This window comes from Prorops nasuta, unplaced genomic scaffold, assembly GCF_024137725.1.
Source record: "Prorops nasuta isolate Cenicafe-Biocafe unplaced genomic scaffold, Cenicafe_Pnas_1.2 PNAS00011, whole genome shotgun sequence".
NCBI classification, from domain to species: Eukaryota; Metazoa; Arthropoda; class Insecta; order Hymenoptera; family Bethylidae; genus Prorops; species Prorops nasuta.
The window spans coordinates 7,182,354-7,199,475 of NW_027116808.1; the positions used below are offsets into that span (position 1 = coordinate 7,182,354).

General features: G+C 42.2%; 1 protein-coding gene across 1 annotated transcript; it reads left to right on the forward strand.

Annotated features, from left to right (window-relative positions):
* The first annotated feature begins 413 nt into the window (after window positions 1-413).
* LOC136777316 (uncharacterized) lies at window positions 414-1,654 on the forward strand. Its single transcript, XM_066733484.1, has 2 exons — window positions 414-421; window positions 541-1,654. The coding sequence occupies exons 1-2, from the start codon at window positions 414-416 to the stop codon at window positions 1,652-1,654; spliced, it is 1,122 nt and encodes a 373-aa protein (XP_066589581.1).
* Window positions 1,655-17,122: the final 15,468 nt, after the last annotated feature.

Genomic DNA, 17,122 nt, shown 5'->3' on the forward strand with positions numbered 1-17,122 from the left:
TCACCCCCCCCCCCCGACCGAATCGCCCACCCCCGTCTCTCCCCCAGTACCAACCACCGGACCGAAGATTCAGCGCAGGAAAAGAACGAGACCGGCAGGACTGCGCTCCAGTAGGGAGCCCTCGCCGGTGCCCGAGCCGCCTCAACGTCCTCCCCCCATACCGCCGCGAAGTCCCCCGCCTATACCGCCCCGATCTTCTCCCCCGCTACCTCCTATTCCTCCCCGATCACCGATTCATTTACGACCCCGAGTCCCTTCCCAGCCATCCTTAAGAAACCCCCGACTCCGACTCACCCAGGCTGGTCCGAAACGTCGATGATCGTCCAACTGGCAGCAGCAATTATTCTCTTTTCTAGTATTGTCGCTCGTACCACTAGAACTACCGTAACCGCCCCGCCGCCCGGTAAACCCCGATGAACCCGTACTGAACGCACCCCTGATCGCCCTGCCACGATGCCCCCAGCCACGAACGACCTGCCCCGTCTATCACCCCCCCCCCCGGAGGAAACTAATACTAATTTGTCTTTTGCCCCGTTTCAGGATGTTACCGCACCAACGAGCTGGACCCAGGAGGATGCTGGGCCGGGAGGGTCGAGCTCCGCCCGGGAGCCCACCCAAGTCCCCGACCGCATCGCCCCCGACCCCCTTTAGCCCCTACGCCCCCTTCGAGCCCACCCCCGATATTTTCAGCCCCCCCGCGGACTCCGGTGTCGAGGCCGGCGGTCTCCAGCCCCTCCCGCCGATCACGGAGGAGCTTCGCCGGAAGCTCCACCAGTCGATGCGGGAGGCGGCTAAACCGCGGAGTTACCGGCGCCCCACCGCGGAGGAATGGAGGGAGGCCCGGACCGCAGTCCGGGAGATTGAAAAATCCCTGGGGGCGCTGGCCCCTCCGCGCCGACCCCGACATCTAGAATTGGGGGCCGCCGACCTCGTCGCTCCTGTCGCCCCGATTGCCCCCGTCGCCTCCCTGGATCCCCCTCCCCCTACACCCTCCACCAGTTCCCACCGTCCCTCCCGCCGTGCCCTGTTCCCCGAATTGCCCCCGTCACCCCGTCATATCCCATCCTCCCTTCCCCGTCATGCTGGCCCCCCGTCTTCCCGTCCGCCCATTCTCCCGTTCCGTCCCTCGACCCCCCTTTCTCCCCCCGTCCCCACGGGTTCTCTCCTCCGCCCGCCCGCTGCCTCCATGTCTCCCCGTCCCCTATTCCCTCCGACTACCGCCCCCGTCCGTCCTCCCATGCCTCTCCGAGCCTCCCCTCGCCGCCTTGTCCCTGTCCCTTCCCTGATCCCTCCCCTCATGTCCCTTAACATCCCCGTTCCTTCCCCACTGTCCCAGCCAAGCCCTCCCCGTGGTCCCATGACTCCCCTCCTGTCCCTTCAAGCCGTCCCATCCTCCTCCACCACCTATCCTTCCCCCCGATCCCCTCCCGTCCATTCCCTTCCCGCTCCCGCTCCCCGTCCCTCCCCGTCCTACAGCAGCGTGGTGGCTGGACGCACCCCTTCACGCCGGCCACATCAGCCGGGGTGTTGGGCTTGCGGGGGAAGCGGGCATACCTTCCAAGAATGCCCGCTCCCCAACCGCATCCTCTTCTGCCGCCGGTGTGGCTGGGAGGGGGTGTCCACCCACACCTGCCCTCATTGTTGTCCCCGCTAGCCCCCCCCCCCCCACCTTAAGTGTTGTCTGTCCTATCTGTGTCTGTCCCCCTGCACTCCCCGTTATTCCCCGCTGCCCCTAGTTGCCCCGATAGCCCCGTAACGTCCTCGCCCTCCCTGCCACGTCTACCCCGTCTGCCCCCAAACCCAGGCCCCCCCCGCCGACCCCGCCAATCGGCCCAGATTACGCCACCGGCGTTAGAACCATGATCAGTAGTAAATTCCAGATGAGGATGAGGACAATAAGGCACCTATATCGGGAGGTATCGTGTATGATCGGCCTCGAAGGCCGCCCGGGAAAAGAAGCATCGAGCCGCGGCTTAGTAACCTCCTCCGGAGGCTAGCATTCTCGTACCGTCCGTCGCAATAACTTCCGGAAATTAGCGCCTGTCCCATCCGTATATAGAATCTAGTTCGCGAATGTCCACCCCCCCTTTTTTCCCCTATTCGAGCTGTTGCGGCTTTGGACAAGCCAATTAATTAATAGGAGTGATATCCCGGTTGGGGCAACGCCCCCCGGTTCCATGCATGCCTCCCACTCCTCCATCCAGAAGCTCATCGCCGGCCACGCTGTCCAGGTAAGATCCAAACATTTAATTCTTTCTTCATTTTCTTGTTGTGAGTGAGCGTGCGGTGGTTGGAGTTGCGCGACCAGCGTCTGGGTTGCAGCAATCGGTTTTGTCTCTTTCGCGAACTAGCACTCGTCGGTTCCCGCGCCGCGCATGGATTCGCCCTCCCGTCCCCTAAGTCGTGGCCCCTGTATTAATTTTATTCTTTAGTATCACAGGATACTATCTTTAAGTATTGGATCGGTGGACGACCCCACTGATTCTCCCTTCTGTCCAATAGGACACTTAAAAAATTTGTGTAATTGGCTACTCGGTCTCGGCAGCCTGGACCTAGCGCAGCGGCGCTAGAGTCCAAGAACAAGTAAAGGCGTAAGACGCCATAAAAATAAGATTGTATAGAATCAGAGGCTACGGCCTCCAGGAAGCCACCTTGTATATAGTAGTTCTAAGTATATTGCCCCCTGTACATTGTCCCCCCCCGTTCGCACCCTATAGTAGGGGTTTTTATAGAAAATTAAGAAAATTGTCTAAGGGGATCCCTCTCGTCGATGCCTCACTAGAATAAGAATAGTTAAGTATAGCTTAGATAAATGTCAAGCCGATTGCCCCCCCCCCGAGGTCCGAGCTAAGTGGGGAGGAGTTGTAACGTGGTAGAATACACGTTACAGAAATGCACAGGTTTTTTTTTAGTTTCTCCTGTCCCCCTTAGCGCCTCCTGCGACCCCCCCCCCCCGGTATGAATGTGTATGTGTGTGTGTAGCCTGATGAACCTTCCGTGGAGCGACGATGTAGTTTTCCGATGTAGGAATATTGTAAGTGTCGACCACGGAAGGAGAGTAGATGTTTTTAGGAAATGGTATGATTGGGAATTGGGCGAATGTTTGTAGGATTAGGTGTAAATAGGATGATAGAAATTAAGAATATTTTATTTCAGGCTAAAACTAATATTCATAAGTCTCCTCTGCTCCAACATGAGCTTGAAAACTGTTGTTCTCCTATCCTTTACTCTCCCATGCCCCAATGCTTATAATGCCCTCTCACTCTAACCTTCCCGCTGAGCGCGACTGTTTACGCGACGCTCCTACCGTCCCCTCACCGCAAGTCCCCGCTGAGCGCCCCACCCATTCCTTTCCTCTACCGCGCCGCGCCGCTAGCGCGCCGAGCTGCGATCTCCCGTGCCCGCGCCATCCCCGCGCCACGGCTACCGCTTCCCCGACCGCCCGACTCCCCGACCACTACTCGCCGACCCCGCACCGCAGAGCCCCGCCCGGACCTCACCAAGCGACGAAGCAGACGACACGGATAGCCGAGACGCTACGAAACCCAGGGAACAGTGCGAATGCGGATCCCAGTCAATTTGATAGGTGATAATTGACGGATAGATCGAGAGCATGCGCTGTTGCCCTGAAGAATAATGAAATCCTAGGAATTAGGAAAAGGACCCGGGGCCCAGGACGAACGAAGAACCAAGGACCGGGCCACTTCTGTTCTAGCATTAGGACCGTTCGCCGCGCCGAGCTCTCTCGCAATTACTGTGTAAGAGAAACAGAAGGGTCGTCGCCGTATTTTGAAAGGAGCTTCGTCTTTTAAATACGGGCCCCTTCTTCGAATTATTGAGTGGTCCCGACGTGGGATTTGTGGAGTTAGGAGATCGTGGTCGGAGTGGTCGCTGCCGTGTTCCCTCAAAGTCTTTCCCCGTATACCCCTGCTCACCCCTTTTTCCCCCTTTCTTTTTCATCCGCCCCCGAATAATTCCCTCCCCGCATACCCCGAGTGAGAACCCGAAAAGACACTGTATACGCGTATGATAAGTGTGCGTGAGCATCGCGGGAGGCCCCCTCCTTGAGAGTTCGTGGAATAAAGTAAAGTGGTTTCCACAGACAATAATTGAGTTTTTTTTTTTGGATTATTTGTGACCCCGGTTACAATGTATAATCGAATCGCTTCGAGATAGACGATAGATCCAATGGAGACTTTTGTTGATCACATCATGGTCAATAAAAACGTTCCTATTGACTCTATGGTTATCTGGTCGCAATTCGATTTACAAAGCTGGATACCTGAAAATCGATTATGTCATCAGCTATGTATAATCGAATCGCGACGAGATAGCCATAGAGTCAATAGGAACTTTTTTATTCACAATTAGGTGATCTACAAAAGTCTCCATTGGATCTATCCTCTATTTCGTCGCTATTCGATTATACATAGCTGATGACATAATCGATTTTCAGGTATCCATCTATGTATAATCGAATCGCGACGAGATAGACGATAGATCCAATGGACACTTTTGTAGATCACATCATGGGGAATAAAAAAGTTCCTATTGACTCTATGGTTATCTGGTCGCGATTCGATTATACAAAGCTGGATACCTGATAATCGATTATGTCATCAGCTATGTATAATCGAATCGCGACGAGATAGCCGAGATCCAATGGAGACTTTTGTAGATCACACCATGGTGAATAAAAAAGTTCCTATTGACTCTATGGTTATCTCGTCGCGATTCGATTTTACAAAGCTGGATACCTGAAAATCGATTATGTCATCAGCTATGTATAATCGAATTGCGACGAGATAGCCATAGAGTCAATAGGAACTTTTTTATTCACAATTAGGTGATCTACAAAAGTCTCCATTGGATCTACCCTCTATTTCGTCGCTATTCGATTATACATAGCTGATGACATAATCGATTTTCAGGTATCCATCTATGTATAATCGAATCGCTTCGAGATAGACGATAGATCCAATGGAGACTTTTGTTGATCACATCATGGTGAATAAAAACGTTCCTATTGACTCTATGGTTATCTGGTCGCAATTCGATTATACAAAGCTGGATACCTGAAAAACGATTATGACATCAGCTATGTATAATCGAATCGCTACGAGAAAGACGATAGATCCAATGGAGACTTTTGTAGATCACATCATGGCGAATAAAAACGTTCCTATTGACTCTATGGTTATCTAGTCGCAATTCGATTATACAAAGCTGGATACCTGAAAATCGATTATGTCATCAGCTATGTATGATCAAATCGCTTCGAGATAGACGATAGATCCAATGGAGACTTTTGTAGATCACATCATGGTGAATAAAAACGTTCTTATTGACTCTATGGTTATCTGGTCGCAATTCGATTATACAAAGCTGGATACCTGAAAATCGATTATGACATCAGCTATGTATATTCGAATCGCTACGAGAAAGACGATAGATCCAATGGAGACTTTTGTAGATCACATCATGGTGAATAAAAACGTTCCTATTGACTCTATGGTTATCTCGTCGCTATTCGATTATACAAAGCTGGATACCTGAATATCGATTATGTCATCAGCTATGTATAATCGAATCGCGACGAGATAGACGATAGATCCAATGGACACTTTTGTAGATCACATCATGGGGAATAAAAAAGTTCCTATTGACTCTATGGTTATCTGGTCGCGATTCGATTATACAAAGCTGGATACCTGATAATCGATTATGTCATCAGCTATGTATAATCGAATCGCGGCGAGATAGCCGAGATCCAATGGAGACTTTTGTAGATCACACCATGGTGAATAAAAAAGTTCCTATTGACTCTATGGTTATCTCGTCGCGATTCGATTTTACAAAGCTGGATACCTGAAAATCGATTATGTCATCAGCTATGTATAATCGAATCGCGACAAGATAGCCATAGAGTCAATAGGAACTTTTTTATTCACAATTAGGTGATCTACAAAAGTCTCCATTGGATCTATCCTCTATTTCGTCGCTATTCGATTATACATAGCTGATGACATAATCGATTTTCAGGTATCCATCTATGTATAATCGAATCGCTTCGAGATAGACGATAGATCCAATGGAGACTTTTGTTGATCACATCATGGTGAATAAAAACGTTCCTATTGACTCTATGGTTATCTGGTCGCAATTCGATTTACAAAGCTGGATACCTGAAAATCGATTATGTCATCAGCTATGTATAATCGAATCGCGACGAGATAGCCGAGATCCAATGGAGACTTTTGTAGATCACACCATGGTGAATAAAAAAGTTCCTATTGACTCTATGGTTATCTCGTCGCGATTCGATTTTACAAAGCTGGATACCTGAAAATCGATTATGTCATCAGCTATGTATAATCGAATCGCGACGAGATAGCCATAGAGTCAATAGGAACTTTTTTATTCACAATTAGGTGATCTACAAAAGTCTCCATTGGATCTATCCTCTATTTCGTCGCTATTCGATTATACATAGCTGATGACATAATCGATTTTCAGGTATCCATCTATGTATAATCGAATCGCTTCGAGATAGACGATAGATCCAATGGAGACTTTTGTTGATCACATCATGGTCAATAAAAACGTTCCTATTGACTCTATGGTTATCTGGTCGCAATTCGATTTACAAAGCTGGATACCTGAAAATCGATTATGTCATCAGCTATGTATAATCGAATCGCGACGAGATAGCCATAGAGTCAATAGGAACTTTTTTATTCACAATTAGGTGATCTACAAAAGTCTCCATTGGATCTATCCTCTATTTCGTCGCTATTCGATTATACATAGCTGATGACATAATCGATTTTCAGGTATCCATCTATGTATAATCGAATCGCGACGAGATAGACGATAGATCCAATGGACACTTTTGTAGATCACATCATGGGGAATAAAAAAGTTCCTATTGACTCTATGGTTATCTGGTCGCGATTCGATTATACAAAGCTGGATACCTGATAATCGATTATGTCATCAGCTATGTATAATCGAATCGCGACGAGATAGCCGAGATCCAATGGAGACTTTTGTAGATCACACCATGGTGAATAAAAAAGTTCCTATTGACTCTATGGTTATCTCGTCGCGATTCGATTTTACAAAGCTGGATACCTGAAAATCGATTATGTCATCAGCTATGTATAATCGAATTGCGACGAGATAGCCATAGAGTCAATAGGAACTTTTTTATTCACAATTAGGTGATCTACAAAAGTCTCCATTGGATCTACCCTCTATTTCGTCGCTATTCGATTATACATAGCTGATGACATAATCGATTTTCAGGTATCCATCTATGTATAATCGAATCGCTTCGAGATAGACGATAGATCCAATGGAGACTTTTGTTGATCACATCATGGTGAATAAAAACGTTCCTATTGACTCTATGGTTATCTGGTCGCAATTCGATTATACAAAGCTGGATACCTGAAAAACGATTATGACATCAGCTATGTATAATCGAATCGCTACGAGAAAGACGATAGATCCAATGGAGACTTTTGTAGATCACATCATGGAGAATAAAAACGTTCCTATTGACTCTATGGTTATCTAGTCGCAATTCGATTATACAAAGCTGGATACCTGAAAATCGATTATGTCATCAGCTATGTATGATCAAATCGCGACGAGATAGACGAGATCCAATGGAGACTTTTGTAGATCACACCATGGTGAATAAAAAAGTTCCTATTGACTCTATGGTTATTTCGTCGCTATTCGATTATACAAAGCTGGATACCTGAAAATCGATTATGACATTAGCTATGTATAATCGAATCGCTACGAGAAAGACGATAGATCCAATGGAGACTTTTGTAGATCACATCATGGGGAATAAAAAAGTTCCTATTGACTCTATGGTTATCTGGTCGCGATTCGATTATACAAAGCTGGATACCTGAAAATCGATTATGTCATCAGCTATGTATAATCGAATCGCGACGAGATAGCCATAAAGTCAATAGGAACTTTTTATTCACCATTAGGTGATTTACATAAGACTCTATTGGATCTATCCTCTATTTCGTCGCGATTCGATTATACATAGCTGATGACATAATCGATTCTCAGGTATCCATCTATGTATAATCGAATCGCTACGAGATAGACGATAGATCCAATGGAGACTTTTGTAGATCACATCATGGTGAATAAAAACGTTCCTATTGACTCTATGGTTATCTGGTCGCAATTCAATTATACAAAGCTGGATACCTGAAAATAGATTATGTCATCAGTTATGTATAATAGAATCTCGACGAGATAGACGATAGATCCAATGGAGATTTGTAGATCATATCATGGTGAATAAAAAAGTTCGTATTGACTTTATGGTTTTTTCGTCGCGATTCGATTATACACAGCTTGATACCTGAATATCGATTATGTCATCAGCTATGTATAATCGAATCGCGACGAGATAGCCATAGAGTCAATAGGAACTTTTTTATTCACCATTAGGTGATTAACATAAGTCTCCATTGGATCTATCCTCTATTTCGTTGAGATTCGATTATACATAGCTGATGACATAATCGATTTTCAGGTATCCATCTATGTATAATCGAATCGCTTCGAGATAGAAGATAGATCCATTGGAGACTTTTGTTGATCACATCATGGTGAATAAAAAAGTTCCTATTGACTCTATGGCTATCTCGTCGCGATTCGATTATACATAGCTGATGACATAATCGATTTTCAGGTATCCAGCTTTGTATAATCGCATCGCGACCAGATAACCATAGAGTCAATAGGAACGTTTTTAATCACCATGACGTGATCTACAAAAGTCTCCATTGGATCTATCGTCTATCTCGTAGCGATTCGATTATACATAGATGGATACCTGAAAATCGATTATGTCATCAGCTATGTATAATCGAATCGCGACGAAATAGAGGATAGATCCAATGGAGACTTTTGTGGATCACCTAATGGTGAATAAAAAAGTTCCTATTGACTCTATGGCTATCTCGTCGCGATTCGATTATACATAGCTGATGACATAATCGATTTTCAGGTATCCAGCTTTGTATAATCGATTTGCGATCAGATAACCATAGAGTCAATAGGAACGTATTTATTCACCATGATGTGATCTACAAAAGTCTCCATTGGATCTATCGTCTATCTCGTAGCGATTCGATTATACATAGATGGATACCTGAAAATCGATTATGCCATTAGCTATGTATAATCGAATCGCGACGATATAGAGGATAGATCCAATGGAGACTCTTGTAGATCACCTAATGGTGAATAAAAAAGTTCCTATTGACTCTATGGCTATCTCGTCGCGATTCGATTATACATAGCTGATGACATAATTGATTTTCAGGTATCCAGCTTTGTATATTCGAATCGCGACGAGATAACCATAGAGTCAATAGGAACTTTTTTATTCAACATGGTGTGATCTACAAAAGTCTTCATTGGATCTCGTCTATCTCGTCGCGATTCGATTATACATAGCTGATGACATAATCGATTTTCAGGTATCTAGCTTTGTATAATCGCATCGCGACCAGATAACCATAGAGTCAATAGGAACGTTTTTATTCACCATGATGTGATCTACAAAAGTCTCCATTGGATCTATCGTCTATATCGTAGCGATTCGATTATACATAGATGGATACCTGAAAATCGATTATGTCACCAACCACGTATATACGAATCACGACGATATAACCTTAGAGTCAATAGGCCCTTTTTTATTCACCATATTGTGATCTACAAAAGTCTCCATTGGATCTATCGTCTATCTCGTTGCGATTCGAATATACATAGCTGATGACATAATCGATTTTCAGGTATCCAGCTTTGTATAATCGAATTGCGACCAGATAACCATAGAGTCAATAGGAACGTTTTTATTCACCATGATGTGATCTACAAAAGTCTCCATTAGATCTATCGTTTATCTAGTCGCGATTCGATTATACACCGCTGGATACCTGAAAATCGATTATGTCACCAACCACGTATATACGAATCACGACGATATAACCTTAGAGTCAATAGGCCCTTTTTTATTCACCATATTGTGATCTACAAAAGTCTCCATTGGATCTATCGTCTATCTCGTTGCGATTCGAATATACATAGCTGATGACATAATCGATTTTCAGGTATCCAGCTTTGTATAATCGAATTGCGACCAGATAACCATAGAGTCAATAGGAACGTTTTTATTCACCATGATGTGATCTACAATAGTCTCCATTGGATCTATCGTCTATCTCGTAGCGATTCGATTATACATAGATGGATACCTGAAAATCGATTATGCCATCAGCTATGTATAATCGAATCGCGACGATATAGAGGATAGATCCAATGGAGACTCTTGTAGATCACCTAATGGTGAATAAAAAAGTTCCTATTGACTCTATGGCTATCTCGTCGCGATTCGATTATACATAGCTGATGACATAATCGATTTTCAGGTTTCCAGCTTTGAGGAATCGAATTGCGACCAGATAACCATAGAGTCAATAGGAACGTTTTTATTCACCATGATGTGATCTACAAAAGTCTCCATAGGATCTATCGTCTATTTCGTAGCGATTCGATTATACATAGATGGATACCTGAATATTGATTATGTTATCAGCTATGTATAAATCGAATCGCGACGAAATAGAGGATAGATCCAATGGAGACTTTTTTAGATCACCTAATGGTGAATAAAAAAGTTCCTATTGACTCTATGGCTATCTCGCCGCGATTCGATTATACATAGCTGACGACATAATCGATTTTCAGGTATCCAGCTTTGTATAATCGAATTGCGATCAGATAACCATAGAGTCAATAGGAACTTTTTTATTCACCATGGTGTGATCTACAAAAGTCTCCATTGGATTTCGGCTATCTCGTCGCGATTCGATTATACATAGCTGATGACATAATCGATTTTCAGGTATCCAGCTTTGTATAATCGCATCGCGACCAGATAACCATAGAGTCAATAGGAACGTTTTTATTCACCATGACGTGATCTACAAAAGTATCCATTGGATCTATCGTCTATCTCGTAGCGATTCGATTATACATAGATGCATACCTGAAAATCGATTATGTCATCAGCTATGTATAATCGAATCGCGACGAAATAGAGGATAGATCCAATGGAGACTTTTGTGGATCACCTAATGGTGAATAAAAAAGTTTCTATTGACTCTATGGCTATCTCGTCGCGATTCGATTATACATAGCTGATGACATAATCGATTTTCAGGTATCCAGCTTTGTATAATCGAATTGCGATCAGATAACCATAGAGTCAATAGGAACGTTTTTATTCACCATGATGTGATCTACAAAAGTCTCCATTGGATCTATCGTCTATTTCGTAGCGATTCGATTATACATAGATGGATAACTGAAAATCGATTATGTTATCAGCTATGTATAAATCGAATCGCGACGAAATAGAGGATAGATCCAATGGAGACTTTTGTAGATCACCTAATGGTGAATAAAAAAGTTCCTATTGACTCTATGGCTATCTCGTCGCGATTCGATTATACATAGCTGACGACATGATCGATTTTCAGGTATCCAGCTTTGTATAATCGAATTGCGATCAGATAACCATAGAGTCAATAGGAACGTTTTTATTCACCATGATGTGATCTACAAAAGTCTCCATTGGATCTATCGTCTATCTCGTAGCGATTCGATTATACATAGATGGATACCTGATAATCGATTATGTCATCAGCTATGTATAAATTGAATCGCGACGAAATAGAGGATAGATCCAATGGAGACTTTTGTAGATCACCTAATGGTGAATAAAAAAGTTCCTATTGACTCTATGGCTATCTCGTCGCGATTCGATTATACATAGCTGATGACATAATTGATTTTCAGGTATCCAGCTTTGTATAATCGAATCGCGACGAGATAGCCATAGAGTCAATAGGAACTTTTTTATTCACCATTAGGTGATCTACAAAAGTCTCCATTGGATCTATCCTCTATTTCGTCGCTATTCGATTATACATAGCTGATGACATAATCGATTTTCAGGTATCCATCTATGTATAATCGAATCGCTACGAGATAGACGATAGATCCAATGGAGACTTTTGTAGATCACATCATGGTGAATAAAAACGTTCTTATTGACTCTATGGTTATCTGGTCGCAATTCGATTATACAAAGCTGGATACCTGAAAATCGATTATGACATCAGCTATGTATATTCGAATCGCTACGAGAAAGACGATAGATCCAATGGAGACTTTTGTAGATCACATCATGGTGAATAAAAACGTTCCTATTGACTCTATGGTTATCTCGTCGCTATTCGATTATACAAAGCTGGATACCTGAATATCGATTATGTCATCAGCTATGTATAATCGAATCGCGACGAGATAGACGATAGATCCAATGGACACTTTTGTAGATCACATCATGGGGAATAAAAAAGTTCCTATTGACTCTATGGTTATCTGGTCGCGATTCGATTATACAAAGCTGGATACCTGATAATCGATTATGTCATCAGCTATGTATAATCGAATCGCGGCGAGATAGCCGAGATCCAATGGAGACTTTTGTAGATCACACCATGGTGAATAAAAAAGTTCCTATTGACTCTATGGTTATCTCGTCGCGATTCGATTTTACAAAGCTGGATACCTGAAAATCGATTATGTCATCAGCTATGTATAATCGAATCGCGACAAGATAGCCATAGAGTCAATAGGAACTTTTTTATTCACAATTAGGTGATCTACAAAAGTCTCCATTGGATCTATCCTCTATTTCGTCGCTATTCGATTATACATAGCTGATGACATAATCGATTTTCAAGTATCCATCTATGTATAATCGAATCGCTTCGAGATAGACGATAGATCCAATGGAGACTTTTGTTGATCACATCATGGTGAATAAAAACGTTCCTATTGACTCTATGGTTATCTGGTCGCAATTCGATTTACAAAGCTGGATACCTGAAAATCGATTATGTCATCAGCTATGTATAATCGAATCGCGACGAGATAGCCGAGATCCAATGGAGACTTTTGTAGATCACACCATGGTGAATAAAAAAGTTCCTATTGACTCTATGGTTATCTCGTCGCGATTCGATTTTACAAAGCTGGATACCTGAAAATCGATTATGTCATCAGCTATGTATAATCGAATCGCGACGAGATAGCCATAGAGTCAATAGGAACTTTTTTATTCACAATTAGGTGATCTACAAAAGTCTCCATTGGATCTATCCTCTATTTCGTCGCTATTCGATTATACATAGCTGATGACATAATCGATTTTCAGGTATCCATCTATGTATAATCGAATCGCTTCGAGATAGACGATAGATCCAATGGAGACTTTTGTTGATCACATCATGGTGAATAAAAACGTTCCTATTGACTCTATGGTTATCTGGTCGCAATTCGATTTACAAAGCTGGATACCTGAAAATCGATTATGTCATCAGCTATGTATAATCGAATCGCGACGAGATAGCCATAGAGTCAATAGGAACTTTTTTATTCACAATTAGGTGATCTACAAAAGTCTCCATTGGATCTATCCTCTATTTCGTCGCTATTCGATTATACATAGCTGATGACATAATCGATTTTCAGGTATCCATCTATGTATAATCGAATCGCGACGAGATAGACGATAGATCCAATGGACACTTTTGTAGATCACATCATGGGGAATAAAAAAGTTCCTATTGACTCTATGGTTATCTGGTCGCGATTCGATTATACAAAGCTGGATACCTGATAATCGATTATGTCATCAGCTATGTATAATCGAATCGCGACGAGATAGCCGAGATCCAATGGAGAATTTTGTAGATCACACCATGGTGAATAAAAAAGTTCCTATTGACTCTATGGTTATCTCGTCGCGATTCGATTTTACAAAGCTGGATACCTGAAAATCGATTATGTCATCAGCTATGTATAATCGAATCGCGACGAGATAGCCATAGAGTCAATAGGAACTTTTTTATTCACAATTAGGTGATCTACAAAAGTCTCCATTGGATCTACCCTCTATTTCGTCGCTATTCGATTATACATAGCTGATGACATAATCGATTTTCAGGTATCCATCTATGTATAATCGAATCGCTTCGAGATAGACGATAGATCCAATGGAGACTTTTGTTGATCACATCATGGTGAATAAAAACGTTCCTATTGACTCTATGGTTATCTGGTCGCAATTCGATTTACAAAGCTGGATACCTGAAAATCGATTATGTCATCAGCTATGTATAATCGAATCGCGACGAGATAGCCATAGAGTCAATAGGAACTTTTTTATTCACCAATAGGTGATTTACATAAGTCTCCATTGGATCTATCCTCAATTTCGTCGCGATTCGATTATACATAGCTGATGACATAATCGATTTTCAGGTATCCATCTATGTATAATCGAATCGCTGCGAGATAGACGATAGATCCAATGGAGACTTTTGTAGATCACATCATGTTGAATAAAAACGTTCTTATTGACTCTATGGTTATCTGGTCGCAATTCGATTATACAAAGCTGGATACCTGAAAAACGATTATGACATCAGCTATGTATAATCGAATCGCTACGAGAAAGACGATAGATCCAATGGGGACTTTTGTAGATCACACCATGGAGAATAAAAACGTTCCTATTGACTCTATGGTTATCTAGTCGCAATTCGATTATACAAAGCTGGATACCTGAAAATCGATTATGTCATCAGCTATGTATGATCAAATCGCGACGAGATAGACGAGATCCAATGGAGACTTTTGTAGATCACACCATGGTGAATAAAAAAGTTCCTATTGACTCTATGGTTATTTCGTCGCTATTCGATTATACAAAGCTGGATACCTGAAAATCGATTATGACATCAGCTATGTATAATCGAATCGCTACGAGAAAGACGATAGATCCAATGGAGACTTTTGTAGATCACATCATGGGGAATAAAAAAGTTCCTATTGACTCTATGGTTATCTGGTCGCGATTCGATTATACAAAGCTGGATACCTGAAAATCGATTATGTCATCAGCTATGTATAATCGAATCGCGACGAGATAGCCATAAAGTCAATAGGAACTTTTTATTCACCATTAGGTGATTTACATAAGTCTCTATTGGATCTATCCTCTATTTCGTCGCGATTCGATTATACATAGCTGATGACATAATCGATTCTCAGGTATCCATCTATGTATAATCGAATCGCTACGAGATAGACGATAGATCCAATGGAGACTTTTGTAGATCACATCATGGTGAATAAAAACGTTCCTATTGACTCTATGGTTATCTGGTCGCAATTCAATTATACAAAGCTGGATACCTGAAAATAGATTATGTCATCAGTTATGTATAATAGAATCTCGACGAGATAGACGATAGATCCAATGGAGATTTGTAGATCATATCATGGTGAATAAAAAAGTTCGTATTGACTTTATGGTTTTTTCGTCGCGATTCGATTATACACAGCTTGATACCTGAATATCGATTATGTCATCAGCTATGTATAATCGAATCGCGACGAGATAGCCATAGAGTCAATAGGAACTTTTTTATTCACCATTAGGTGATTAACATAAGTCTCCATTGGATCTATCCTCTATTTCGTCGAGATTCGATTATACATAGCTGATGACATAATCGATTTTCAGGTATCCATCTATGTATAATCGAATCGCTTCGAGATAGACGATAGATCCATTGGAGACTTTTGTTGATCACATCATGGTGAATAAAAAAGTTCCTATTGACTCTATGGCTATCTCGTCGCGATTCGATTATACATAGCTGATGACATAATCGATTTTCAGGTATCCAGCTTTGTATAATCGCATCGCGACCAGATAACCATAGAGTCAATAGGAACGTTTTTAATCACCATGACGTGATCTACAAAAGTCTCCATTGGATCTATCGTCTATCTCGTAGCGATTCGATTATACATAGATGGATACCTGAAAATCGATTATGTCATCAGCTATGTATAATCGAATCGCGACGAAATAGAGGATAGATCCAATGGAGACTTTTGTGGATCACCTAATGGTGAATAAAAAAGTTCCTATTGACTCTATGGCTATCTCGTCGCGATTCGATTATACATAGCTGATGACATAATCGATTTTCAGGTATCCAGCTTTGTATAATCGATTTGCGATCAGATAACCATAGAGTCAATAGGAACGTTTTTATTCACCATGATGTGATCTACAAAAGTCTCCATTGGATCTATCGTCTATCTCGTAGCGATTCGATTATACATAGATGGATACCTGAAAATCGATTATGCCATTAGCTATGTATAATCGAATCGCGACGATATAGAGGATAGATCCAATGGAGACTCTTGTAGATCACCTAATGGTGAATAAAAAAGTTCCTATTGACTCTATGGCTATCTCGTCGCGATTCGATTATACATAGCTGATGACATAATTGATTTTCAGGTATCCAGCTTTGTATAATCGAATCGCGACGAGATAACCATAGAGTCAATAGGAACTTTTTTATTCACCATGGTGTGATATACAAAAGTCTTCATTGGATCTCGTCTATCTCGTCGCGATTCGATTATATATAGCTGATGACATAATCGATTTTCAGGTATCTAGCTTTGTATAATCGCATCGCGACCAGATAACCATAGAGTCAATAGGAACGTTTTTATTCACCATGATGTGATCTACAAAAGTCTCCATTGGATCTATCGTCTATATCGTAGCGATTCGATTATACATAGATGGATACCTGAAAATCGATTATGTCACCAACCACGTATATACGAATCACGACGATATAACCTTAGAGTCAATAGGCCCTTTTTTATTCACCATATTGTGATCTACAAAAGTCTCCATTGGATCTATCGTCTATCTCGTTGCGATTCGAATATACATAGCTGATGACATAATCGATTTTCAGGTATCCAGCTTTGTATAATCGAATTGCGACCAGATAACCATAGAGTCAATACGAACGTTTTTATTCACCATGATGTGATCTACAAAAGTCTCCATTAGATCTATCGTTTATCTAGTCGCGATTCGATTATACACCGC